Source organism: Meleagris gallopavo, chromosome 23 (assembly GCF_905368555.1).
Source record: "Meleagris gallopavo chromosome 23, MGAL_WU_HG_1.1, whole genome shotgun sequence".
NCBI classification, from domain to species: Eukaryota; Metazoa; Chordata; class Aves; order Galliformes; family Phasianidae; genus Meleagris; species Meleagris gallopavo.
Genome location: NC_139426.1, coordinates 2,689,062 through 2,716,252, shown reverse-complemented (window position 1 = coordinate 2,716,252; position 27,191 = coordinate 2,689,062). Strand labels below are relative to the sequence as shown.

General features: G+C 51.8%; 1 protein-coding gene across 2 annotated transcripts; it reads left to right on the top strand.

Moving 5' to 3' along the window:
* The first annotated feature begins 59 nt into the window (after positions 1–59).
* LOC100541480 (tyrosine-protein phosphatase non-receptor type 11-like) lies at positions 60–27,019 on the top strand. Of its 2 annotated transcripts, none has more exons than XM_010722772.4 (16): positions 60–192; positions 13,876–13,998; positions 19,099–19,293; positions 20,280–20,472; positions 20,565–20,684; positions 20,836–20,949; positions 21,316–21,412; positions 21,954–22,033; positions 22,670–22,825; positions 23,289–23,420; positions 23,698–23,852; positions 24,015–24,082; positions 24,396–24,547; positions 24,762–24,862; positions 25,223–25,332; positions 25,689–27,019. In XM_010722772.4, exons 1-15 carry the CDS (start codon positions 179–181, stop codon positions 25,305–25,307), a joined length of 1,785 nt encoding a protein of 594 aa, XP_010721074.1. In that variant the 5' UTR covers positions 60–178; the 3' UTR covers positions 25,308–25,332; positions 25,689–27,019. The 2 variants fall into 2 exon arrangements, with proteins under 2 accessions (XP_010721074.1, XP_085098494.1); XM_085242368.1 differs by lacking the exon at positions 60–192 and adding an exon at positions 6,938–6,954.
* Positions 27,020–27,191: the final 172 nt, after the last annotated feature.

The window sequence follows — 27,191 nt, the reverse complement described above, 5'->3', positions numbered from 1 at the left end:
CAGATTAAGGGGCGTGGTCAAAGGGGCGTGGTTAACGCTGGGGCGTGACTAAAAGGGGCGGAGTTAAAGGGGGGCGTGGCCAGCGCGATGTCACTGGGAGGGGTTTCCCCGCTCGCGGGGCTCCCCGCCCGCCGGGTGCGGTGGCAGCGCGGCAGTCGGTGCGGAGCCGTGCGGAGCCATGACGTCCCGCAGGTAAGGGCTGACGGCTGTCCCCGGCCCTCCTTTTCTCCCCCCTCGTTGCCGGGCGGTTTGGGGGTCGGTGTTGGGAGTGAGGCTTTGCTGCCCCGATGCCCCATACGAAGTGTTTTCTCCCTTTTCTTGCCCCTGTCCCGCGTGCCGTTGCCTTGTAGTTCGTGGTTCTGTGGGACGGTGGGAGCAAACTTACTAACTTGCTCTGAGGGGGGGTGGGAGTTTGCAATGAGGCACTTGGAGCATCCGGAGCGGTGCTGGCGTATCTGTTTCATAGCTTTGCTCTCTTTTCTGCGGTGGCAGCAGGAGCCCGTATAGCACGAGGGCATCAGTCCCCGGTTCCTCCTTCCCTGCTCTGCTTTCGGGAAGGGCAACCACCCACCCGATGTCTTCTCTGTTGCCCCTTTGCCGTAAGAGCTGAGAGCAGCAGGACGGGGTTCCCTATAGCTGCCATGGGGCCGGTCCTTCTCCTTAGCTCTCGTGGCACAGGGTGACTTGCAGGGGCCGATTCTGCTGTCAGAAGTCAGTTGTGGTTTGGAGAGCCCCGGGATGGGAGTAGAGCGGATGGGCACCTCGCAGTGAGGGTTGGTTACAGGCAGGGTGTGCTTGTTTGGTGATGGGATGTGGGCAGGACATGAGCTGGGGGTCTCTGGAGCATCTGATAACCCCAGGTCCTCCTTATACACATTTATACAGTGCTGTGATTCAGAGTCTTGGCTGACTTATGGGATTTTTGGGTCTCTCTGCCATCCAGCTCTGCACGCAACAGGTGCTGAATGGTGTTTTGTGAGCATCCCTGCTCTGTCAAGGGCTTGGAGCTTTGTGGAGCAGCTCTTGTGCTGTTGCCATCATCTGTTGCCCCTGTTCCTCCCACCCACATGCTGAATGAGTTGCCCCTGGGCCTGCAGCACTGCTCGGGTCCTTTCTCCCAGCAGCATCACATAGTGTACCAGCCCTAGTGGGATGGAATCGTTCTCTTTTTGCATTTGGACAATGCCCTTCTCCCTCTGGTTGAACCCAAGGTGCACCCTCTGAGCTCATACCTATGCTGCTGGGCAGCTGGGAGCGGCTCCTGGAAAGGAATGCTCACTACAAGGCCCAGCCAAAGTGCTGCCATCAATCCTTTGTGCATTGTCAGCATTGCACCTCCATCCTTTCCTCCAGGCTCACATGGGATCCCTTGGAATTAAGGGCGCTTTGGCATTAGTAGACTGATGGATGGTGTGGAGCTGCTGTGAGCCTGGGTGCCCCGTTTGCTGTGACTGTCCCATCCTTATGCCCTTCTTAGGGCCTTGTATCAGTGCTGGTGAGTGAGTAAGGGAGAACCAAGCCCTGCTGCAGCCGTGCCATCAGCAACGCGGCACCTGGAGCATGGGTTGAATGGCAGCTGGTGCTTTGCCCTTGTCTGCAGGGCCAGGTTTCCTGTGATGCTGCAGCTGGGAGGAAGAAAAAGTCTGGAGGAAATGAGGAAATATCACTTTCTGACGTCTTCTTCCAGAGTAGGGGTTGCCCTGGTCCCCAAGTGGGACCGGCTGCTTGGTGGTACCCGTGCTGTGAGCTGTGGAGGTCTCTGCTCCTCAGTCCTGATGCTGTGGTTCCAGCATTGTGCATCAGCTGCATCCCGAAACCTTTCATGCTGCCCAGCCTCCCTCATCTGCTGCCATTACCAGTGAGAAAACACATGCTTCCTGCCCCGACTGCAAATGTCAATATTAAGCTGAAGTATTTGCAAGAGATGCTTACTTTGGCCTTTGAGTGCAGGAGGGAGGTGGTGATTCCTAGTGCAGGAAGCACAAACATTCTGATTCCCATCCCTTTTCCAGCAAGGGAATAAGAACGGTTAATGGCCCAGCTCAGAGAAGCAGAGCTGCCATTGCCAAGGAGAGGGCTTTGGATTGGGCTCTGGGTGATTTTCCAGCATCCCATGGCTTCCCCAGGGCAGCAAGCTGTTCTTGTTACAGTCCCAAGACAAACGTGGTGCTTTCAGCCCCGAAACACGTTCCTGGGATGCAGCTGTATCTCCTGTGGGCTGCCAAGCAGAATTCCTCGCCGTCTGCAGTGGGGAAGCCAGAGTTCCAGCTCCTGCAGGCTCAGGGTGAGCTTCCTCTGCGGTTCTGGAGCTGCTCACAGCTCCTTCCAATGAGGTTCGAATTACTGGGCTCCTAGGAGGTGTTCCGTCCCAGGGATGGGATGAATGGCAGCTTTGTGTTCCAGGAGCTGCCGGGCATTCCAGGTGTGCACACGAGTGGCTCTGCAAGCACTGCTTCAGTCCTCTCCCTGCAGTCAGCATGGAGTTGTCCCATTGCTTTGGCAGCACCCTGGGCAGAAGCAGTGCTTGGGCACCTCTGCCTCGTGGGATGCACTGGGAGGGATGAGCACAGCTCCCATAGCCCTGTGCTGTGCTTCAGGAAGCATGCGTAGGACGGGGCCTAATCAGATGATGGGGCTGCTGTGCTTGCAGGCTTCCTGCACAGGGCTGAGGGGAAGGAGGAAATTCTTCACATTAACCCAAACTGGAAAGCAGGAACTGTGCCTTTCCTGTATATGTGTTCTGTTCGTGCAAATAGCTCCTGCTGCTGTTGTATCCATAGTGCTTTCCAAAGGTCTCAATTGCTCGCAGTGGGTGTAGCTGGGGGAGATGTGTGCTTCAGCATCTCCTCCTCAGCTGGTGCTGCACACATGTCCCCATGTGCAGGTGCTGCTCCAGCTGCAGCAGATGGTCTACCAGGGTGTGACTGTGAGTTTGGGATCTGGTGGAGGAGGTTTTCTGCATCCGCTTGCAGATGTTCCCATGCACCTGCTGCATCTTTGAGGTGCTGCTGGGATGGGATGGGCTTGGTGCCTCCATCCTGGAGCAGAACGTCCCCTGGTGCAGCAGCGTGCACGCACAGGGCAAACTGCAGCAGTGATCCCTGCTGACCCTATGCAGGAGTTGGGAGTGATTCTGCTTATCTCAGTGGTGAACGCAGCAGTGGGGGAGGAAGAGAAGAGGTGAGCTGAGCTTTGTGCTGGGCTGGGGCTCGCTGTGACTGCCCTGATTGCATTATCAGGCAAAGAGCCCATGTCATGGCAAGTGTCTGCCCGAGGCTTCCTGCACACCAGCTGGCTGCGTGCTGCTTGGCCTCTGCTCTTCATCTTCCCCAGTGAAATGCAAGCTGATCCACAGGCTGCTGGCTGGCCAGGGAGAAAAAAGGCACCAAACAATGGGGAGAGATGCACACAGCCTGGTGCACAACTCCTGTGCAGCCTGAGCAGGACCAGAGCTGCTGCCATCACTGTGCCCATGCTGCCCATGGGGTTTCCTTTCAGTGCTGCAAGCTGCAGCTTTCGCCTGCAGAGCCACAGTGCTGGGGTTTTTCTGTTTGTTTTTTTTCCTTCCTCTCTGCAAAACAATGGCTTTGAAAGTTCCCTATTTGGTCAGCTGGAGGTTCCAATTGGCTATCCAGAGAACTGCTGCTCCTTCTGTCTCTGGACTGAGGGCTGGTGGAGGTGGTTGGTTCCCTTTCTGTGCAGGGTGACACAGTTTTGGTCCCTGCTCATATTCCCCTGCTTCTCTCCTGGCCCTGAGCTGGTGGAAGAGCTGTGAGCTGATGGGGGCTGAGCAGACCGAGCCCCTTCATATCTCTGAGCCACATCCTTTCTACGTAAGGGGGATTCCAAGGCTGGTTTTGGCCTTGGTTTGTTTATTAATTTATTTGTTTTTGTGGTTTTTTGTTTGGTTTGCTTGGAAGTGGGGGTGTGTTGTTGTTGTTGTTGTTCTCCCCCATCCTTCCTCCCACCCTCCTGAACTATTTCCATCGCTCTCCTCTCTAAGAAGTGTAACGAGCCCCGCCACTGATTAAATTCTAAATATAGCCCTGGTATTTTTTCTCCCTCCAATTCTTCATGATGTATCAAGGTAAAAAATAGCCTTGGCGACTCTTCAAAGGGGACGTGGGCCTGTTATGGGCTATATTTTCATCTTGACACCCTGCCCGGGTCCAAAATAGACCTCCTCGTTTTTAATTAGCTCGCCAGGTTATATAATCCTGAAAGCTGAGGATTTCTGGGCTCAGCAGAAGCACGCGTGATGTCGCGGTGGGGACGGAGCAGCCTTGGTGCCAAGTGGGGAAGCCAGGATGAGGCCATCACCTGGTTCTTCTTCCCTAGGCTCTGCTCTTGCCTTTCTTCCTCATTGCCTTGACTTTTTTTTTTGGTACCTGGGGAGGAAGCTGTTGAGTGAGAACTCCTTGGCCATCTGGGTTGCCTTGGAGGTTGAACAGAGCCATGTAGATGTGGCACTGAGGGATGTGGTCAGTGGGCATAGTTGGGTGGGTTGGTCTTGGGGGGGATCTGAGAGGTCTTTTTCAATTATAATGATCCGAACAAGGAGCCTTTTCTCACTCCTGGCTGAACGGAGCATGTTGGTTTTCCCACAGTTTGGGTCTGGGTGCTTAAGCTTAGGAAAGCATCACCTTCCTCCCGTCATGCAGTAGTTGCTGGACCCCAAACATGCAGCACAAAGAGGCAGCGCATCACAAAGCTTCTGAAAACCTTCTAACCACCAGATGGAGCAAAGGACTTTAGAACAACTTGGCCAAACTTTGGCCAGGGTGTGCTATTGGGCCACCACTGTTGTGCAGTCCCTGTGCCTCACATTGTGTTGCTTCCTTCCCCCAACCTCCTCCTGCAGGGAGAGCATGGGGTTGTCCTGGTGTGGCTTGATGAGAGGAGGCTGCAAGCATGCATTCACCATGAGCCCACTCCTCACCCATTGGCCACCGAGTGCCCAACAGATTGCAATTTTCCTACTCTGTGGCGTGTTTTTAATTGTTGGAGCTTTCTCCAACTTGTGCTGCGCCAGCAATGGGGTTTGAGTTGCACCTGTAGCTCAGCCAGGAGTTTCAGTCGTGCTCCCATGGGGGTTGGGACCAGAGCTTATTGCGGTAGCAGCAGTGGAAACTTTCGGTGTTGTCGCCTCGATATTCAAAGCTAATAGAAACTGGCACGCTTTGAGAATCACAATTAGTGAGGAAGTCATGACTCTGAAGCGTTCAGGTTGGAAATCAGCAGGTTTTGGTGTCCCTCCTGAAGAAAGGAAGAAGAGGGATGTGGTACATCTATGATTTGAAGAGGCTTCTCCAAATCTTGGACCTCCAGTTTGGTTGATGTTCTTAAGCACGTTCAGGGATGGTCCTGTGGGAAGGGAAGGCGCAGCTCCAAGGAGGGCTGACAAAACCTCCTTTCCCCCCTTTTTTTTGCTATATCATCACAGCTTTTATCTCCAGCATCTCTGGTTCTCATCCATGCTGCTGTCTGCCCACCTGCAGCACTGAGCACGGTGCATGAGTGCAAGCAGGGAAGTGGTGGTTATTATAAAGCACAGGTTTGCACAGAAGTGCTGGTAGCAACCAAAGGAAAGGCCTGTACTGGAGATGGAGGTGCCCTGGGTTGTTAGCCAACAGTTCAGCCCTTCCCTGGCAGTGTGGTTGGATTTCCAACGTTGCCTTCAGCCATGGAATGATGCCTCCATGATTCCTTGGTCTGGGTGCCTCGTGTTGGCCGTCAGAACAGATGTGGCCAGGACTGAGCTGGGTTAAAGGGAGGCAGTGCTCCACACTGAGCCTGCTGCTGATCCCTAATCTCCTCTGTGCCTCAGCTGCTCTGCTGGCACATTAAGGGCTAGCCACAAAGCAACCATAATTGTGCTGAGTGTCTGCGGGATAATGGACTAAATACTCCGGATTGCAGCAGCAGCCGCATTCCCAGCCATTTAATGCCTTGATTGATGTGTGTGCAGCTTTGTGCCAGCCCACAGCCTTCTGAGGTTTCGTTCCTCCTGCTGTAGGAAGCTGCTGGTGCAGGGATGCCGTGGCCAGCTGTCCAGCTGCAGGGCTGTTGTGGTCCTGGGTTTGCTGGGATTGGGTTTGTGCTCTTCTTCCTGCAGTCGGTGGGGAGAATTAGGCTCTGCTCTGCACCACCTTCACCTGTTTCTCTCCGTGGATAAGGATGCAGGACTCCAGCTGGTGTGCAGGAATGGGGTTTCCATGTCCTTCCAGCTGTCCAAGAGTTGGGTTGGATTGTGCTCCTCGTGGAGGCTCAGCCACCTTTGGTTCCAAGCAGGATGTGTTGCTTGGTGAGGGACCAGGGCAGAAATGGGGTGCACCAGCATTGTGAATCCCACTTTCTATTGCAGAACCAACTTGGGGATGACTGCTTAAGCATACATTAGAAAACCCCAAAAGCAAAAGATGCTTTGGAGCACTTGAAAACCTCGCTCTTCCCAAAGGCACCACTGCTTCAGCCCTCTCTCAGCTCTGGAGCAGAATTCTGGAGGAGGAAGTCCTAATGGGGAGCATGGTTTGGATGCAGGAGCCCCATGGCATGTAACGTTGCCATGAGCCAGATGGCTTCTCTGTCCCTGGCAGCACACACTGCGCTGTGCTTACCCTGCTGGTCCCCTTCTCTACACCCAGCTCACAGCTGCTGGGGCTGTGCTGATAAGAGGATGAGATGACTTCCTTTTCTTCTCTCCACCCCCTCTCCCGTCCACAATAACTGTGCTTTTTGGTACAGAACCAGCTGTCACCTCTCTGCTCGGAGCGTCCCATGCTCCACCACTTTGGGTAGGGATGTTCCTACTGGGCACCACGCTGCCTGCCACGTCCTAGAGCAAGCTCCCACCTCCTGTATCCTACAGACCTTGCTGCCTTCGAGCTCTCCTGTGGTTTCCGTGGACTAACAAACCTCTCTGCACACCCAGAAGCACCGAGGAGTGATGGTGAGGTAGGATGTCTGCTCTGCCTTTGACAAAGGGGAGAAGGCACAGAGACCAAGAAAGGTTTTGTTGCTGTGACGGGATGTGAGCTACAAAGGTGTGGGTGCTGGTGGAGTGGGAATAGTGATTAACAGTGCTTATTAGCAGTATTTCTGCAGAAGTGTAACATTCTCTAGTGGAAATTACCCCTCACCTGCCTCTGCAGTGATGACGGTGACTTTCTCCTTGCGCTGGGAAACACTGTGTTGGCAGTTTCATTAATGTGATTATTAATAAAGTGGCTACCGTGAGGCTGGCGGTGCTGAGCACAGCCCAGGAGGGGTTATCCCTGCTGGGAACAGAATGTTATTTATGGCTTGTTATTAGATCTGTATCTCGCATTACTTTGTTAGCAATACTGCACTAATGGCTGCTTATCTCTCCGTTTGCTGTAGCAGAGCATGCTTTGCTTTGCTGATAACGAGCATCCCAAGGCCTTTCTGCTCACTCTCCTTCCAACGTTGCTCCATCCCATCTTATAGGAGCGGTGGTTTCTCCTTCCCTAGCCTCTGCCCTCAATGTGTTGTGCTTTGTGGGATCGTGGCACAGACGTAACCAACCACTCTGCTGCTCCAGGAGGAAGCGCATCGCTCAGACAGCAGCTGGGCTGCTTTCGTTCCTGCCTGCTGCGATGTATTTATTTGTAATGCCCCAGCAGCCTGGCAGGTGGGCTGTAGTGTAATTTTAGCTTGTTTAATGAGAACAAAAACATCTGCGATAGACAGCAGAAAACTCTCATGAACTCTTGGAGACCAACAGGCAGTGCTTGGCCGTGGTTAAACCGTGCAGTTTCTGGTGGTCCCAACAGCAGAATGCACACTGAGGTTGATTCAACCATAAGTTCAGTTTGGAGAGTTAATTCAGAAAGCGTGGAAACTGCAGCTGAGAAGAACACCCTCCCACACCTTTGCGACTGATGGATTCAAAGGAGCTCGAGGCACTCGCTACACCTTTTTTAATTAAGGGAACATGGGTGTAAGTCCTCTGGGTAAGCTGGAAGAGCCCCAGCTTCCTGCAGGGAGCAGAGCTGGGTGTGTGAATGCGTGCTGGCCAGATGGAGCCAGGTCTGCCTCTCCCACTCTGGAAATGGGGAAGAGGCACAATTTGTACCTTTTTTTCCCAGCAGTTTCGGTCCCGTGTTGTGATTCTTCTCTTGCTGTGTGGATCCCGTAAGGGGTTTTTCTGCTTTCTTTAAAGGCAAACCCAAACTATCTCAGTGTCCTCGGGGCATTGGGCCTTCATCCCACAGTGAGATCAGTGGGATGCTGGGAAGGGGATGGCAAGATGGGAAGATGCTTGGTGCGCACTAATTATCCCCCATATCCCCTTGCTTTGACCTGATGCTCACTGTGCAATAAATACCCCTGAGCTCAAGCAGTGCATGCACTCAGGTCTGTGCAAGCTGCTGTGCTCAGGGTCAGAGCTGCTCGCTGCAATGAGGCGAGGAGAAGGCAGCAGGTGCTGGTCTCTCTCACATCCCCTATGCAGCCATGCAGTGCTGAGGCAACCCTGCTTCTGGCTGTAGGGGAAAGCCCTGTCACGGGCTCATGCACTCTCACTCTGCAGAGCACACCCTCATCTTCGTCTGCAGAGGATGTATTGTTGTGTCATGGGTCTTAATTTTGTCCGTGGTTTCCTCTCCTGGTTGCTGGCAGCCTTTATCTGCAGGGTGCCAGGCTGGATGCTGAAGGATGTTTTCCATGTGTGGGAGGGGCTGTGCTGCTCCATGTCCCATCCTCTGCTTGGGCCAAAGGGAAGAGCATGAGCGTGACTCTTCCTTTTCATTCTCAGTGCCCATAGCAATGCTCTCACACTTTGCTTCTAGGAGCAGAGCAAGGCGTTTGGTCCATAAGGATCACTCAGTGATGAAAATTGCATCCATCACAAAAGGAAGGTCTGCATTTGCAGGCTTTTCTGCTTCTTTTTTAATTTCTCTTCTGGCTTTTCTTCTGGAAACTGCTATTTCTGAGCTGAGCAACAGCCTTGGATTTCCCCCAGGGAGTGAACAGGTGACCACATAATTGCATTTGGACCCTTCTCATCTTTGAAGATAGCATTTAAAAAGAGTACAAAGCGCTGGGTGGACGTCAGCAGCCCACGCTGCCCTGGGTTCTCTCCAATATTCTCCTTTCCAGACGTCACATCATGAGCTCTTGGTGCAGGGCTCACCCTCTGGGACCTTCCTATGACATCTGTGCCTCAGCTGCATGGTGTGATGTCTCTGTGTCCTGGTGTTGGGCAGATTCAAGGAGTTACTGGGTTGCTTCAGGCACCTAACCAACTTGAAACTCTTTGTTGAGAGGCTGTTGCAGCTGGTGAGCTGTGCTGCTGCTTTTAGGAGGTGGTATGGATGGATCAGAAGGAGAAAGAATGGGATGGTGTGTGTGGGGTTTGGGGGGAGGGGGAGGGAAGGAGGATGTGCCAACAGCAAGCATGGACTGGAATAATGGGGACTGAATAATGCAGATAAAGGGATTGAATCAGACGGAGTAGATGAGCACAGACTCCTGCATGTGTCAGGGAGATAGGACAGATGTGGATTTATATTAATTAACACTTAATGAGGCTCCAGCCTCATTTTCTTTGCCTGAAACCACTCTGCCCTGTGCTCTGTCTTGCGATGACGTCTATGGAAACCATTGCCAGGCTTTTGTTGCAGTGCCCAGCACAGTGCTGTGGGTTCATTGCTGGGCTGCTGCATAGGGGCAGGATGAGACCTCCTGTGAGCTGAAGGTGGTCAGAGCAATCAGCACCTCATCCTTATGGTGGCAAAGCCATTTGTGCCCATTGCTGAGCCCCTGCTGGGTTGCTTTGCCCCGTCTCTCCTCTTCTGGCACAGTGTCTGCGTTGTTCTGCTGGGGTTTTCTCTGGGGAAGTCCCTGTGTGTGCACACTCTCACTGACTGTGTGCCTTGAAATTTAATGGAAAAAGGAAAAAGCAACAAAATGCTGAACAAAAGCCAAGCTCTTTGCGCAGGGCATTGGTGGAAAGCTGCCCTTTCTCAAGGAGGTTTTAGCTGGAGATGCGCATCCTCAGCCTGGCTACCTGCTAGACGCTGGGGTTGCTGGTGGTTGGTGATCTGTTCCTTCTGAAATACAGCTTGACTTCTGCTTTGCAGCAGAAGGGTGTTTGTTTTCTTCCAAAGCAGCACATCTTGTCCTCTTGCCTGCTTTGTGTTTTGCTTTTTCGGATGTTCAACCATTCTCCAGCTATGGTGCAAGGAGCTGGGTATCCATGCCAAAGCCGTGGCAGTTTATCTTGCTTATCCAATTACCCAAAGGTCCAGCAGTTCCTCTGCTGTTGGTGCTGAAGGTTCATTAGGAACCTCAGTGATATCCCATGAAGAAGTGTGGTTGCCTCTGTGCTTCTCCATCCCAGGTCTACTGGAGGCTTTCTTTGGGATGGCATTCAATCCTGTTGGCAAAGGGGCATGGAAGAACTCAAGAGTGCCCCGTCCAGCCCGTGTGGGTGGTGGAATTTGGCAAAGTTTGTGTGTGTACTCACTCAGAGAGAGTAAGAAACCATTGGGGGTTGGGAATGGGTGAACCCAACCATTCTATGATTCCCACCTGAGTGTGAGATTGACAGCAAGCAGGTTTCTATAGGAGTGACTGTTGCACCCCAGAGAACGCAAGGCAGGTTGTGTACCTTCTATGGGAATGGTTATGCTGATTTTTAGAATGTAATAAGTTGTTGGGAGTTGTTTTCCAGTTGTTAACAGAAGTCCTGGGGGATATGAGATGTTGGGCACGGTCACGGCGAGCTGTCATGGTGCTAATTGCTTTAGGAAAACGAAAATATTTACCTGTATGTAGAGCTGAGGAGGTTTGCAGGGTATGTTTATTTAGAACATTCCCTTGGGGCTGTGCCTGCTGTAATGACTCTTCTGATGGGATTTGCATCGAAGCAGGCTAGAGACAACAAAGGATGCTGCTGTGGGTTTGAGATGCTGTACGTGCAGGCGTGCCTGTGTAGAGCAGCTTTCAATGAAGATGTAAACACTAACGATTTTAGCATGGAAGCATCGTGGAAACAAAAGCAGCTTCGCCGTAGAGTTAACGCACACCTCGCTTATTTCTCTTCTGTAAGAAGCCTCTGTTTATTTGCTTGGCTGCTAAGAGCAGAGTGCAGCCTGCCCTGGATGTGGGCCGGGAGGTGGGTGGCTTTGGCAGGTGCCCAGGGTTGGTGGCCTTTGTCCCTTTGTCCCCCTTTTCCATCTCCTTGAACCGAGCAGTGCTCACCACACACCCTGTGTGTAGGCGTTGTCTCTTGAGCCAGATTAGCTCTGATCCTCTCCAAGCCTGACAAAGACAAGTTGCCATTAAAACACTCCACTTTCTCCTACTCGCCCTTCTCCTACTCTGCCCTTCAGACCCAATGAACATCGCAGACAGGAGGTGCTTTCCCTGAGGATGCCCCAAAACGAGTGCAGTGGAAGAGCACATCCCAGCTCTACAGCAATGGCTTTAAGGTGGTGAGCAGTGCTGGGGCAGAGCTCTGTCCCTCAGGTCCCTCAGGCATTTCCAGTGGCCCATCTGCTGATGGAGCAGGATGCTGGCACCCAGCATCCCTACTGCCACATCTCATTTTTATCCCAAGGCATGAGGATGCATTTCCAGCAGAAAAAGCATAGCAGTACATGGGAGTGAGCGTGAAACAATGGCACGATTTTAATAATGATTATTTTTTTTTTCCCTCTCTCGTAGGCTAGAGATCTAGTCTGGATTCTCTTTATTTGCTTTCCTCCTATAAATACTGCAGACCTCCCTATAAACAGCTGTGAGCACACAGTGCTGCTCCTCCAGGCGTGGTCTGTGGGAGGCAGTTTGCAGGCTGTGATGCCCTCATGCAGTGAGGGATGTGTGGGTGGGTGCTTTCTTCTCCCCTGCTGTGTTGTGGGTTGGTTCTGCTTACCAACAAACGTACTTCAGTAAAAGCCTAGTGTGAAAAACAGCTCTGAAGATGCCTTGTGCAAGCACAACTTGTTCCAGGTCGGAGTGAAGTCGGTTGTGTTGGTGAAGGTCCTCCAGCTGTGATGGCTGTGACCTCCCTTGTAGTCCAAGCCTGATGTGGTGAGGTTTGTTTTGGTGTAGGAATCCATGGGAGAGGTGCAAACTTCTGTTTGCAAAGGGCTTTTTCTCTTTTCCCCCTCCCCTCCCCCCCTTCTTATTTCACTTCTGAGTTTGGCAGTTGCCTGCCTGCTTTCTCCTGCTTGTGAGGGCTGTGGGGGTTTCCTCCCCAGCTCGTTGTTTGTGCTTTTTGCAAGCAAAATAACAAGCAGCCTGTGTGTGCTTGTGTGAATTGGTTCGTGTCCAAGCAGTGGGAGTGATGAGGGAAAAAGGCACTTAGCGTTTGGGTTTCTGTTGGGTGGCACAAAGAGAGCAGCAGAGTTGATGGGCCCTCAGATGTGATCCTGTAGGCTCTTTCCCTGCCTCTCATCGGGCTGTGCTGTCCCACTCCTTGTTGTCTGCAGGGGGAATCCTGCTTATTCCCATGCAGTGTTTTGCGGAGATTAAGATGCTGGGTGAGGTTGGTGCAAGTTGATTTAGCAGCTCTGCTCAAAGCAACTGCAAGGGAGGAGGAAGAGTGCTGTGGGTCACTTCCCTCTGTTCCCATCCACCCAACCATCTATTTGGAGAGACATGGGATGCACAGCCCACTGCTCCTGGTCCCCAGGATGTTGTCTTGTTTTCTCCTGCTGCGTTCTCAGTTGTTTTTATTGCCAATATTAGGCATTCAGAACAAACCACGATGCGTGGCCCTTGGCAGCTTCGCCTTGCCCCTGAGCTCCATTAAGCTCCATTAGAGGCTCGGTCCTCGTGCCAGGAGGAGTTCTGCAGTACAGCTAAGTGCTGGCCCTGCACAGGGTGGGTTTATAAAAGGGTGTCACTGGTGATGTCAGGAATACAAGGCTTGGAAACGTTGGGATTCCTGTTTACCATTTATTTGCGTGGTCCTTTCCTAATAGAGCCGCCTTCCTGCAGAACTTTAAACAAAACTGTTTGGGTTGTGGTGTGAGGGAGGAAATCTCAAATTGTGGAGGAGACTGTGACATTTCTTGACCTTTTCAATGTGTATCTCTGAGACAAACACGCTCTAATGTTTGTAGATTCGGTCTTTGGTTGTGTTTCCCAAGGCAGGCTCTCAGCGAGATGCTGGCTTGTACAGTTTCATGCCGTGATGTCTGCTGGTGCATGAGCTAAAATGGGAAAGCATTTTCCGTGGTTCTCACTTGGGGTGCTCTTTGTGTGATGCATGAGATTACTCAAAAGAGCCTGGCATTTAGAAAGTGGAATTTCGGTGGCTTCTGAAACGTTGAGCCATAGAAGTGGTGCCACAAGGGAAATTGTTAGCCTGGTATGCATATTTAGCACATGTTAAAGCCTGGAGAAACACCAGTTCTTGTGATTTCATCAAAAGCTCTTGATCAAAAGTGATAACATCAGAAATGAGATCAATGGGTAGTTTGATGTCACTTAAAACACAAAGATTGCATTGAAGCAGTGTGTTATATGATGAAACATCTTTCCCTGTGGGTCAGCTGCCTCTCTTTCCCATTACGTAAATACACTAATTGCCTCATGTTGCAAACCAGAGCGTGGCTTTCCCTCCTGGTGGGGTTTGAAAGGGACATCTTTTTGCCATCCAGCCAGGGCAGGACCTCCTTTGGGAGAGGAGTTAGGTGGAGAGAGTGAAGGGCTGAGGCTTGTATTCTTGCTTGAGAGAATGAGAGGCTTAGTGCTTTGGTAGTGGAGCTTTCCTTTTGCCACCATAGCACGTAGGTGGGGGCTTCTGAGTGAGAGCTGCCCCTACAGCATGCTGGGTGGGGGTCAGAACTGGCACCCAGGGGCTGTCGTTGCCCTTTCACATGTCGCATTTGCACTTTGCAGGTGGTTTCATCCCAACATCAGTGGCATCGAGGCAGAGAAGCTGCTCCTGACCAGGGGGGTCCATGGCAGCTTTCTGGCTCGGCCCAGCAAGAGCAACCCTGGAGACTTCACTCTCTCTGTCAGGTAAGGAACCAGAAGGTGTGAGGAAGGGGCTGTCCATCCTGCTCCCATTGGCAGGGAGGTGGCTCTGCACGGAGCTGACCTCTCTGGGTACCACTCGTGGCACGTCCTGCTGGAGCCAGTGGTACAGAGCAGGAGGATGACGTGTTCAGTTGAGTTTCTAGGGGGAGCATCTTCCATCCCCAGCCTGAATGAGTCATCTCATCTCTACTTCAACAGAACATCATGAAGCTGCCTATGGGGGTGATTCAGTTTGTGTCCATAGGGGAAGAAGAGGGAAAGAGTGGCATTGACCCAGCAAGTCCCCGTTATAAGAGGATAAGGGGAGGAGGATGTGCTGTGACCACCTCCCATGAGAACCACCCAGCTGGTGCCTTGCAGGGGGAGAGCTCAGCAGAGCTTCCTGCAGGCACTTGTAGTGTAGAAATAGTGATTTCTGTTCAATTTAAACAACTCTCATTTTGTTTAGGAAACTCCAGTGACTTTATACATCCTTGCACCACCGCTGTGTTTAGAGAAACTTTGTGCAAATGACAGAAGGAATGAGAATTTCTTCATTTCTTCCCCCCCCCCTTGCAGTCCTCTCTGTGCTTGAACCTGCGTTCCTCCTCCTGCAGGAGTTTGCAGCTGCCTTGCTTTGTACATGCTGCCTTTTGTGGCAGGGAATGCTGCCTGTTTCTCCCAGCTCTGACCATTGGGGCATGGATGGAGCTTTGCAGCTTTTATGGTGTACTGGCAGGGCAGGGATCCAACTCCACTAGCTCATCCATCCTCTCGCAATAAGAAGTGGCTGAGAGTTAATGAGGGAGGTGGAAGTGCTGCCTAATTAGAACGGGAAATAAAGCCAGAGAGCTGCCTGGAGCAAGCAATGACAACAAGGGGATGCATGTGAGACAGGGTTGGGCTTCACGTGAGCTCTGTGTCTCTTCTCACGTAGTGCTGTGAGTCAGGGTGTTGCCTGACTGTACAGCAAAGCCCTGGCAGCACCTGCTGAGCCGGGCACTGTGCAAGCAGACGCAGGTTGTGTCCGTGCAGCAGTGTCGTGATGTGGAAAGATGCCCAACCTGCAGTGTCATCACCCTGAATTAGCAGGGAATTGCTTTGCTATGAGAGTCGTGCCCACACCTGCATTACTGCACTCGGGCTGCAGAGTCACGCTGCGATCTGGTGTCGTTTCCCTCCCTTGGCTCTGCCCTGTGCTCTGCTGCTGTCTGCAGTTTGGTTCTTCCCTGTCTCCTGGTTCCCTTTCTCCCCTGTGTGGTCCCAGTGCAGTTTTGTCATTGCTGTTACCTCTGTGCCCCTCTCTGTGGCAGGTTATTGGAGGGAGGCTGGACCGCTGCCTCCAGCATCGAGTGCTGTCATTAAACATTATTTTGCTCGTAAGATCTGGAAATGCCCTTCAATTGTGAGCAGTGCTCTGTGTGTCACGAGCAGAGCAGCACGGCGTGCCTTGGTGTGATGGTGCTGAGCAACACTGCACAGCCCACTCAATGGAAAGTCTGACCAAAAGGAAACCAAGGCTGTGACATGTACCATGTACCATCATGTTTCCAGGAAAGCACGTGAACCATGACACACCAGCAGAGAGGCATCTTGAACTGAAGACAAGGGAAGAATCCTCTGCATGGATTGCTTTTATCTATCAGTCCTCATCTCCGCCTGGTTCGTCCCATCTCTCTGTCTTTATAGAATTGTTCCATAGTCCTGAGCATGGAAGACTTGCTTGGATGTGGTCCCTGGTTGGGTTCTGCTTCTACTTTATCTGAACAATGTGCTCTTGTCCCCCCAAAACGTGGTCATAAATGGTTTTGGGAATTGGAGTACACAATGAATAGGTTCCTTTAGAACAAGCGATACCTCTTTCTCTTCTCTCGCCCTCCTTCCAACCTCTTCTAGGATTTCTGAGAGACAGTGAAAGGAAAGGCAGCTCTGTTTAATTACAGAGAGGATGTGGGCTGCAAAGAAAGCAAGCGATGGAGTTCTGGCCGAGCAGACCACACACCAGGTGACCCACGTGCTGGTGTGCATCCAGATCCATATCCCTGAAGAGGAGCTAGGAAATAACACTGCAGAAGTTACAAGTTTTCCATGAAGTTCTACGTCTGCTCCTTTCTTTAACTCTGCATATCCTTTCAGCCTCTTTTTCAAAACCTTGGGTCTCATTGTAATAACACCTCCCAGCCTTTGTAAGGCCCTGAATACAAGTTGGTAGTGAAGGATAGGTCTAGTCCTGCTTTCTCCAAGCTTGATGCCTGGATGTTCCTGGTGTGCTGGAGCTTCAAGGGAATGCAGACCTTCAGCAGGGCTGATGCAGGTGTGCAGAATTCAAAACCATACCTAATCCCTGAAATCTACTTGGCTGCATCTCTGATAGCGTGGAAATGTCACTTGTTGGCGGGTAGTGAGTTTCGTCTGAGAGCCTAAGCTGTCATCTGATTGAAACCAAACATTCAGCAAAGTTTCTAAGCTCTGTGGGAAAACCTTCCAGCTTTGCATAGAGAGCCTTCGGGGGTTTTTGGGGTTGCTTTTTGCAGCTTGTCAGAGGGGTCATACATGCATGCTGTGAAACTCTAGGTTTTTTCTGTCTGATGCAAGCAGGAAAAGCACATAACTTAAGAAGACTCTATGGGATGCAAGAGAGAACTGTACTTATGATGTTTAAAGCAGATCTTTGCTTTCAACGACAGAAAAAGAAAGGATCTGTCTTGTTTTCTGGAGTTGAGTTGGATTTTATTGGATTTTATTGTTATTTTGGTGTGTGTGTTGGGTTTTTTTTGCATGTTCTTCTCAACTCCATTGCAAAGAACAGCAGGTTGTATCCACATTGGCTGTCAATGCAGTGTGGACTGAAAACATTGGGCTGAGATTCACAAGTTGGGTTATTTTGGATCAGGAAACCCTGCTGTATATCCAGCGAGGCAGCCGTGCTGTCCATGGAAATAAGAACAGTTTTTCACACCGCCAGGAATAACTGCTCCAATGCTTACTGTAAACAGAAGGCAACAATTCAACAAATATCCTCATTTTGTATTTAAATTGTGCTCTGGATGGGCTTGGGGATCAGTATTCATTTCAGAAATCATGATGTTGGCTGACAGCAAATTGCTTTATCCGAATTATCCTGAATGCATTGCAAACTCGCTCCTTGCATACTCAAGTCCCTGGGTCTTTCCAGGATCCATTTTTTTCTTGCTGCTCATTGGGGCCTCGCACGAGCCCTCCTGTCTCTCTCGGGGTCAGAGATTGCCTTTTGCATGAAGAGTGAAGCTGTTGGAGCAGCCGAGCCCTCGGGCATGGGGCTACAGAACCTCTTTGGGTGTCTCTTTGTGCTTTATGTCAGCAGCCGGCGTGCTGAGGGCACAGTTCCGTGGATGGGCTCGCATGGAACCCAGCTCTGCCCCAGCAATGTGCTGCCGAGGTGACGCAAACTCTGTGAGAAGAAAAGAAGGGAGAAAGGAATGGATCAATGCCTTTTGTGTTCAGCCTGACCTTGGGGGCCGAGGGGATGAATGATCCCCATTATTTCGCTGCTTTTCATCCCCGAAGAGCTCGATGGGATGGCGGTGGCTGAGTGAACGGAGCCTTTTGTGGGCCTACAGACTGAGACGTGTGGGGAGAAGGGAACTCCGGAACCTCGAGCCAAATGGCCAAAGCACAGCTTCATCCTCTGCCTTCCCTGTGGTGGGAGGGCTCCTGGTGTCCAGCTGCTGGCCTGGAAGATCGAAGCCAAGCACCAGCTTGGAGAAGCACGACCATTGGGGCCCAGCTTTCCTCACAGCCCGCTCTCATTTCCATCTCACAAGCTCTGCTCTTGCCCCCAAAATGGGGGGCTGGAATGGCAGCAGCAGGTTTTCACGGCTCAGGCCTGGCAGTCAGCCTCGTGCTCCCCTGGTGGTGCAGGGTGATGGCAACGGATGCCGTGGTTGTTTCCTCTGGGTTGGCTCTAATTGGAAATCACCTCAGTGCCCGACCCAAGCCAGACGGAGCATCTGAGAAGAGCTGTGTGAGCACAACCTGCAATTATGGATTCTGCCTTGACGAGCTCCCTGCCGGCAGCTGGGATGGAGCGTGCAGGGTTGCAGCCATCTGTCAGGGCAGCGTTTTGGGCAGCACCTCATGGCATGTGGGGACTGAGGCAGAATCTCTGCTAGAGGAGGCTCAGAAGAGGGTACACAAGGCTGTTAGCACACTGCTGCCCAGCTTCTAGGGGCTCTTGGAGGTGTGGCACACTTAGACCTCATTGCCCAGCTCTGCTCTGCCCTCCTCTTGTCTCATCCTCCACAGACTGATGGCTTTACTCTTGCACACCTAATCGGACAGCCAGCTGCTTGTCCTCATGTCTTCCCCCAAACCTCTTGAAAGCCCACAGCGGTTGCTGTTAAAATCCCCAAGACAGGTATCTACAACTGCAACTTTTACCTAGAGGTTACCACAACTCTGGGTGATGTGAGTGCATCCCAGGGGTGGTTTGGCCCATCCCATCGCTGCCAGGGGCTGCTGTGTCCCTCCCCATTCATCCCACAGTCCTGATATCTATCAGGAGGTGGTTTTTGTGGAGCTGGGACTAGCCTGATGCTATCAGACCTGTTTTTCTATGGCACTGCCTGTTCTGCTTAGAGCCGTAACTTGCTGCAGGAATGGAGCAGCACCACAGCTGAGAGCTCTTCCTCCCATTTAACCTCATGCACAGAGCGATGTAGCATTTCTAATTTCACGCTCCGTGAAATGGCTTTTTTGTCTGACCTGATATGCAGCTTCACAGCACCTTGGGTCTCCTGCATCTCGCTGTTGTGGTTGCTTTAGCAACAAATTGAGAGAGGCTGGGAGCAGCTCAGCACAGTAAAAACAACAACAACAACAAAAAAAAAGAAAGGGAAAAAAAAAAAAAAGAGAGAGAGAAATTTGCCCAGATTTACAAATCTCTCCGACCCAGCTTTTCTACCAAGCCTTGGAATTCCAGCCACATCTGCTAGGTTTGGTGGAGCTGCTGCTGAGTGCACTTAAAATGCAATTACCCTGTGTCTTGGAAAGGCGTCCTGGAAAGGGAGGCTAACTAAGTGCCCTTCTGCCCCGCTGACAGTCCCATCTGCCTTTCTTCCCCAGGAGGAACGATGAGGTGACGCACATTAAGATCCAGAATACAGGGGATTACTACGACTTGTACGGAGGGGAGAAGTTTGCCACCCTCGCAGAGCTGGTGCAGTATTACACTGAGCAGCAAGGGCTGCTGCGGGAGAAGAACAGCAATGTCATCGAGCTGAAGTACCCCCTGAACTGCCAGGACCCGACCTCGGAGAGGTAAGCTGAGCCCAATGGGAGCTGCTGTGCCAGCTGCAGCTCTGGGAAGCCCCTCTAGTGAGGTTTTGCCACTCGTACCACACTGCAGCACGGGATGAGCGGCCGCTCCTGTTAGCAGTCCTGGAGAAGTGGAAAGCCCCTCCAGCTGGGTTTCCCCCTGCTCTGCCGCCAAGAACAGTCTGGCTTGGCAGAGGAGTTCTGTAAGAGCCTGTGTTCCAGACCACACATCTAGCTGCATCAGGGAGAGGAGAGGGAAAAGGGCCCAGGTCCTCTAAATATAAGAAGTGACGGTGGTGTCAGAATATAGCAGGGTGCGTCAGGATCGCAGCATTTCCGGGACCTGCCCTTGATCAGCAGCAATGCTGTAAGCAGTGCTGAGCTTCTCCATGCTGCCCTGTCCTGCTTTCTGCTGTAGCTCACGCAGATCTGTGATGCTGGTTTCTTCTCCAACCTGGAGGAAGGGATTTTGCTCTTTAGAGGTCTTCCCAGCATGGCTTGGAGTGGCTGGGAGGGGGATTTAAAAGCCTCAGCCTGGTTCTCTGGGCCAAAGTGTCTGAGATGCCAACTCATTGCCTCTGGAAAAGTATTTTGAGCTACTGGCTGGCAGGCCAGCATCTTCAAAGGCAGCCTACATTTCTCTAGGGCTGCAATGTAAGTGTAAGGGGATGGATTAGGAGAGATGAGATGGAGGACATGAGTGTGTGAGTGCAAGCCATATGCTACCATGGAAGGTGGAACAGTTTGTTCCTGTTCACAGAAGGGCTCGGAAGAGCTGAGCATAGCCCCCTGCTCTCTCCAGGTGACCTGAGAGGTGGGCAGCAGTGACCACAGCAAGGTCCAAAATCAAAGTCCTTTCCAAAAATGGTTCCCAAAGCATGCCAAAGCCTCTCGTTTTGGGAGCCCGAAGATGAGTGCTCTGTGAACATCATCCCAAGCAGGAAGTGTAGCTCTTGTCTAAAAATGATGCTCTGTGCCTTCTTCTGCAGATGGTACCATGGGCACCTCACTGGCAGGGAGGCAGAGAAGCTCCTGACGGAGAAAGGGAAGCCAGGCAGCTTTTTGGTGCGGGAGAGCCAGAGCAAACCGGGCGACTTCGTGTTGTCAGTGCTGACAAACGAGGATAAGATGGAGACGGGGGACCGCAAACCACACGTGACCCATGTGATGATCCACTACCAGGTGGGCAACGTGCTGCCCTCGCTCACCTGCCCTGCTGCCCCAGCTGGGAGCTGTGCATTGAGCCTCACCGTGCCTCTGTCGCTCTCCTGCAGCCAGATGGGAAGTACGACGTGGGGGGAGGTGAGAGGTTTGACACACTCACAGACCTGGTGGAGCACTACAAGAAAAACCCCATGGTGGAGAAATCTGGAGCTGTGGTCCACCTGAAGCAGGTAGGATCTGCTGTTGTGCACAGCTGTCGGTTCAGCCCTCCAAAGCGGATCCAGCTTCTGCCAGTACCCCCCAAGAACCCATTTTTCAAGGGAAAAGGAAGCCTTTCTGCTGTTGAGAGTGATTTCTGCTCTGTCTCCATCTGTCCTTCAGCCATTCAACGCCACTCGCATCAACGCGGCCAACATTGAGAACAGAGTGAGGGAGCTGAACAAAATGGCAGATCACAGCGAGAAGGCCAAGCAAGGGTTCTGGGAAGAGTTTGAGGTATGGGAGGCTGCCCTGCTCTGTCCCACTTGTGTCTGCAAGTGAACAATGTCATCCCTGCATGAGAGTGCCATGGTTTTCCATCTCCTTGCAATGCCGTCGTTCCTTTCCCTGCTTTCAGTGTTGGTTGTCTTTCATTGTCTTTTCTTGTATTTCTCCTTCATCCTCCAGCCTGTTGTTCCCTGCAGGGCTCTTTGCCTTCTCCCCCAATTAGGGACCAATTATGTCCCTCACCAAACTGTATCTCAGCCCCCTTCCCCTCCTGCCACCACTCCCTCAGCCTTGGGAAGCTAAGCAGTTTGTTATAGGAGCCTCCACGTCCTCTTGTGTGCCTAAAAAGTTTGTTCTTGTGTGCTTTGCCCACAGATGCTGCAACAGCAGGAGTGCAAGCTCCTGTACCCCAGGAAGGAGGGGCAGCGACCTGAGAACAAGTCGAAGAATCGCTATAAGAACATCCTTCCCTGTAAGGAGATGCTGAATATTGTGGGCTTTTTTTCTCACTATGACTTCTACAGCCTTGTGTGAGGCTGGGTAACCTTGAAGAGCTCTCTGATCACAGCTGAGCTGGAGGGAGGAGTACTCTGCCCCTTTGGAGTGATCCAGTTCATTCATGCCCTGCTCTGTTCCCTTTTTAACCTGGTCCTTCCCCTTTGCTTAGCAAATGGGTACACTGCTATCCTCTTCTTGTGCTGAAAGTCCACATATGCTCAAGCGTAGTTTAGAAGTGACGCAGAGCCACAGCTAGAGGCTGCAAAGGAAATACTGGTGAGCTTGAGCTCAGTCTGTAGCACTGCCTATCACCAATATCCACCCAAGTGACCGGAGAGACAACGTGGCTGTGAACCAGGCAGAATGCACTGCTATGTGTCATTAGGAGAGCATCGTGCACCCTTTTCTGCAGTACCTCCTCGTGTCTCTTCCCACTGAGAGCCTCGTCGGAGCCCACGGTTGGCCCTGTGCATGGCACTGCCCTCCTGTGCTCACTTTGTGTTCCTCTCCCTCAGTTGACACCACGCGGGTGGCACTCCGAGACGTGGATGAGAGCGTGCCTGGCTCAGACTACATCAATGCCAACTACATCAAGGTACTTGGGAAGGGAAGGCAGCACGTGGGGCTGTGTTTGTGGTGGGGGTGTGCAGTAATGGGACCAGCCTTGAGGGAACAGCAGTTCAGGAGCCATTCTGTTTCTCCGGCTCCAGACCAAGCACGGGGTTTTTCTGCTGTATCCTCAGGGACCTCATCATTCTGACACGTTCTGTTTGCCCTGATCTAAGAGTTTATCTCAGTCTGCTGCTTTCCTTAGCTGTCCAGAGAGTCCCAGGGGACTGACCTAGTCTCTCTGTCATTGCCCATTATCACAGGGGTCAAATTATAATCGCCATCTGTAAGCTGAGAGCTGCTCAAAGCTGCATTTCCATCAGTGCTACTCTGGCATTTACACACCAAGCTCTAGAAAACCTTCAAGGTTGCTTTCTTACAGGCAACCTCTGCAGGTATCTCATGGCCTGTGCTCAGTACTGTGTGCCACAAAAGTCCCTGGAGGCAAGCAGATTTTGCTGGTGATGTTGGCTTCTGTTGAAGCTGGTGATGGGAGCTGGTGATGGGAGCAGTTCATGTCCATGGATGATGAGCGGGGGAAAATCTGCTGGCTCCCAAACACTGCAAGACTTTGCTGCTAAAGGATGCACTAAAGCAGTTCTCAATCCCTTGCTCTCCTCAGAGCATCCCTGAGGATGGAAGGAACTCGGAGCATTGCAAGATCTACATAGCCACCCAGGGCTGCCTGCAGACAACAGTGAATGACTTCTGGACCATGGTGTACCAAGAGAACAGTCACGTCATTGTCATGACAACCAAGGAAGTGGAGCGGGGCAGGGTGAGAGCTGCTGCCAAGCCCCAGTGTCACCTGCATCCTGTGCCAACCTGGGAGGCTGGATGCAAACTAGTTCCAAAGGCTTCAGAAGTGAAAGGCTGGGTAATTGGTATGGGCTTGTGTTAAAATGTGAAGTGGAATCAGTGATTAATTAATCTGGACAACCGACCTACCTGTGTTATCCTGCTTGGACAACTGCAAGCCCTTGCCCATGATGGCAGGGACTTCTTGCAGCAAGCTGGGAAGCAGAGCAGGAGGTTGCAAGCTGCTGGGAGGCAGGAAAGTAATTGCAGAACCTATACAAACCCCAGCTCAAGGAAATGCTCTGCAAGTGTGGTTCTCCTTAAATTTTTTGCACTACTGCTGCTCATCCTTTGACCACAGAGCATCCCTGGGTGATACATCTGGGGTCCGTCCCCCAGCTCCCCTCTCTTGGCTCACCAGCAGCTCTCCTGTGTTGCTACAGAACAAATGTTTCCGCTACTGGCCAGACAAGGGCTGTGCCAAGGAGTATGGCTGCATCTGCGTGCGAAACATCAGCGAGCGCGAGGCACAGGGCTACTACCTCCGGGAGCTGGAGATCCTGCACATGGACAGGGTGAGCTCATGGTGGTTCCTCAGCCCTGGGAATGGGATCTGGAGCATCTCTTGGTTTTTACCTAGCGGTCCCATTGCTGAAGTTCTGGGCTGTTTTGTTCCAGTTTTGTTGGTGGGAAAGGAATGGAGATGTGGTGGCACTGAGGGATGTGGTACACTGGGTGATGGGTTGGCAGTTGGACTTGGTCTTAGTGGGCTTTTCCAACCTTAATGGTTTAATATATGAAGGGGAAGCCTGGTGCTCCTTCTGATGGGTGCTGGGTCTCTGCTCCACACAGGATGAGCGTCCCAGGGTGGTGAAGCACTACCAGTATTTCAGCTGGCCAGACCACGGGGTGCCCAATGAACCGGGAGGGGTTCTCAGCTTTCTGGACCAAGTGAACCGCACACAGCGAAGCATTCCAGACACGGGGCCGATCATAGTGCACTGCAGGTAGGAACCAGCTCTGTCATGGGGACGGGGAGCAAAAAGGGAGTCTCTTCCCTTTGGTAACCTACATCTGGCCCATCACACGGTCTGGTGGTGGGCAATTGGGAAACAGAGGTGATACAGGTATGCACATAGGGAAATATAGCCTTCCTTCTCTTTCTCTAGTGCTGGAATAGGACGCACAGGCACCATCATAGTGATAGACATTCTGGTGGATATTATTCACAGGCAAGGTATGTCTCCATGTCAGTCTTGTGACTCTCACTGTTTGCCTTGTTATGAGATAAGCCTGCTCAGGTGCAAGCAGTGGTCCATGATCTCCCAGCAGTGGGTTTGTCTCATTGTGGGTTCAGGCTTGATCCTAAACCTGGAGTGAGAGTGACTTTTGTAGCATGTCTGGACCCTCAGTTCTCTTAGTGGGAGCATTTAGGCAGGCGGACCTTTTTCAGCAGTGGTTGTATTTATTTCTTAAACCGCAAAAGGAGTGATAAGCCAGAATAATTTCTCAACCTCGCTGCCACTTCCCACTTTCTGGCTTTTGAGCAGGTTTAGACTGCGACATTGACATCCCCAAAACGATCCAGATGGTACGCAGGCAGCGCTCTGGCATGGTGCAGACAGAGGCCCAGTACAAGTTCGTTTACATGGCTGTCCAGCAGTTCATTGAAGCGGAGCAGAAGAGGCTGGAGGAAGAGCAGGTGAGTCCTGTTCAGCTCGGTTGGAGGAGCAAGGGCACATCTTGCCCCACACCAGGCACCGCAACCACTTCCTTTATTCTGGACCCCAAATGCCGCCCTGAACATATGGGAATAAACCCACAGCCACTCCTCCCTGCTGGCATACGGGATCCTGCAAGGCTTCCTTCTGCGTCAGCCCTGAGTGGGGTTTTAATGTATTTGCATCCTATTTCAGAGAAGTAAAAGGAAAGAGCGAGACTACTTGAATATTGGATACCCTCCTGTGGAAAAAGGCAGAGCCAAAGGGCAGCCCCCTTCACCACGAGCCCAGCCTGTGTAAGTCTGTCTGCTGGGAACAGGACTTTCTGTAGCAGCAGGAGGATGGCTGGAGCCTGGTCCCCAGCACGTATCCTTCCTCTCCCATTCCTGAAGCCTCACCAGTTCCTGGCTGTTGGATGGAATGGCTCAAAATAAGCAGGTGATCCCACCACGCTGCTAGCACTGTGACAGCAGCCCACCTTCCTCTTATGGGAAGGGCAAATTGACCTTGGCCTGTGGTATCTCGAACCTCACAGGCTACGGGGAGGGGTAAAGGGAACTTGGCCAGGCCACTGCCTGCTTCCGACCGGCCACCTGCCTCTGGGAACACGTCCAGAGCAGCGAGGCTGTTCACAGCAAGGCTTTGTTTCTTGACAGGGCTGATGATGAGTCAGCTTCCGTCTATGAGAACCTCAACATCAAAAGCCCAAAGGTTTCAGGGATGAGTAACACGGGGCGATAGAGGAGCTGAAGGTGAGGCTGTGCAGGTAGGAATGCTTCCTTTGGTTAGGCTGAGTGTCACCACTGTCTGTTTACAGTGTTGGATTTACTGTTGGGTTTATGCTGTGTGCTTCAGTGCATGCAGATCTCCACGGCTCTGCTTGCATCAGGGAAGCCAAATAGGCTTTAATGAAACGGGACAGAGCTTAAAGATGTGGCTGTGTGGCAGAACGGGGAGAAATGTGAGAATGGGATCATGCTTGTTTTAAAGTGTGCCCGGAGCTGTAGGGGAGAAACTACATAAACAGAGAGATTTTGGATGCTGGGAGTACCTCAGCTCTGTGTCACATCAATGCACTTTTCTCCCAGTTGTAAGCCGTGCCCTTTCTTCCTTCTTGCTTAGGCCTGCAGGACTTACAGTGTTTACGTCCACCCTTTTCACATGCTGCAACTGCGGACAGTGCTTTTTTGCCCATTTTGCCTTCCCCGAGCACCTTGGATTCAGCGAGGAGCTAAGAAGCAAGCAGAGCCTTAAGAACATGCCTTGAGCTAACTTATTCTTGAGAAGGACCTTCTCCTGGTTTCCCCTGTATCAGTAGGTTGATATTTATGTGGAAGTGCCTCTGGACATTTGTTGGGCATCGAAGCTGTTTTAATTGTTGTTGGTGTTTGTGTTTTCTTTTTTTTTTTTTTTTTTAATTTAAGATTGTTATTTTTTACATGTAAATTGTTAAGAATGGAAATGCCTATTTGCTTAGGAGCTTTCCCAGGGTTGCCCACTTAGGGCATTAGTCAAGTATTAGTGCACTTCAATATGTTCATTAGGTCAATCATTTCCGAGCTAGAAGTGTTTGCTTCTAGGCTAATTTCCAGGCTAACTTTGCTGCCTTGAAGGTGGGAAGTAGCACTGCCTGGATCCCAGGTATCTGTGCCTCTGTTGATTCTTCTCCTCACACTTCTGGCTGTTGCAGTTATAGCTTTCTATGCAACCCTGCTGTACAACAGGTGAGGTGTGTGTGTGTGCTTGGAGCTGCGTGTGAGCATCATGGCAGGGCTGGGAGGCAGAGGTGGGCACCCTCACTTTGGTGTGAGTGTTGAGCCCTGAAAGCCCATCTAGCTGGAGTTTGCTGACGAGCAGGAAAGCAGTTTGACTGTGCACTGTGCTTTCAGCCCCCCTGGGTGAATAACACACCCTAGGATGCTGAGCTGAGCTGAACTTGTAGAGCTGGGTCCCTCTAAGCTTGATGCAGCTCTGCTGTTTCCTTGCTGTATGACCTCTCCTTCCCCCCACAGCTATATGACAAGTGCTGTGTGTGCTGCATTGGGTGCTGTAGGAGCACTTAGGATTTGACCAGTGCCACGGAGATGAGTGTGTTACTGGGTGGAGTGTTCCAGCTCTGTTGATGAATCTTGACTTGTGACTGTTGGGGCTTCCTGCTGTTCCAGCCCTTCGGTCTGCAAATAGAACCCCCCTTTTTGTAGGATTCACTGGGGTCAGAGTGCCAGTGTTGACTTCTGGAGCATGCAGGGTGCTGATGTGCTCCGGGGTCACTGCCCCTCTGCCTGGTCAGGGACCTTGGTGCCCAAGAGCCTGCATGAGCAGGAGGGGCTAAATGAAAGCACGATGGCATCCCTTGGCTGTATTTCCTGACTGGTCTTCCTGGTCCCTACTCACAGGACAGGAAAACTGTTTTATTTTTATTGCACTTTTAATAAATGTTGAATATTCTCAAAGCTTTTCTTATTCTTTTCCCCCTCTCTTTTTAAGTGGTTGGGAAAGTGGCTGACAATCAGTGTGGACAAGGGGCCTCCTGAACATCTGTGAGCTGTGAGATCACTGTGCTCACTGTTTACCACCCATGACAATGGGTGTGATGGGGCTGAAGATGCCGTTTCCCTCCCCCCT

What these genes read in the sequence shown, in the direction of transcription:
- LOC100541480 (XM_010722772.4), top strand. An exon ending in CAGGACCCGACCTCGGAGAG is followed by an intron (nt 19,294 to 20,279) that starts GTAAGCTGAGCC and finishes CTTCTTCTGCAG; the next exon opens with ATGGTACCATGGGCACCTCA. An exon ending in AGAGGCTGGAGGAAGAGCAG is followed by an intron (nt 24,548 to 24,761) that starts GTGAGTCCTGTT and finishes ATCCTATTTCAG; the next exon opens with AGAAGTAAAAGGAAAGAGCG.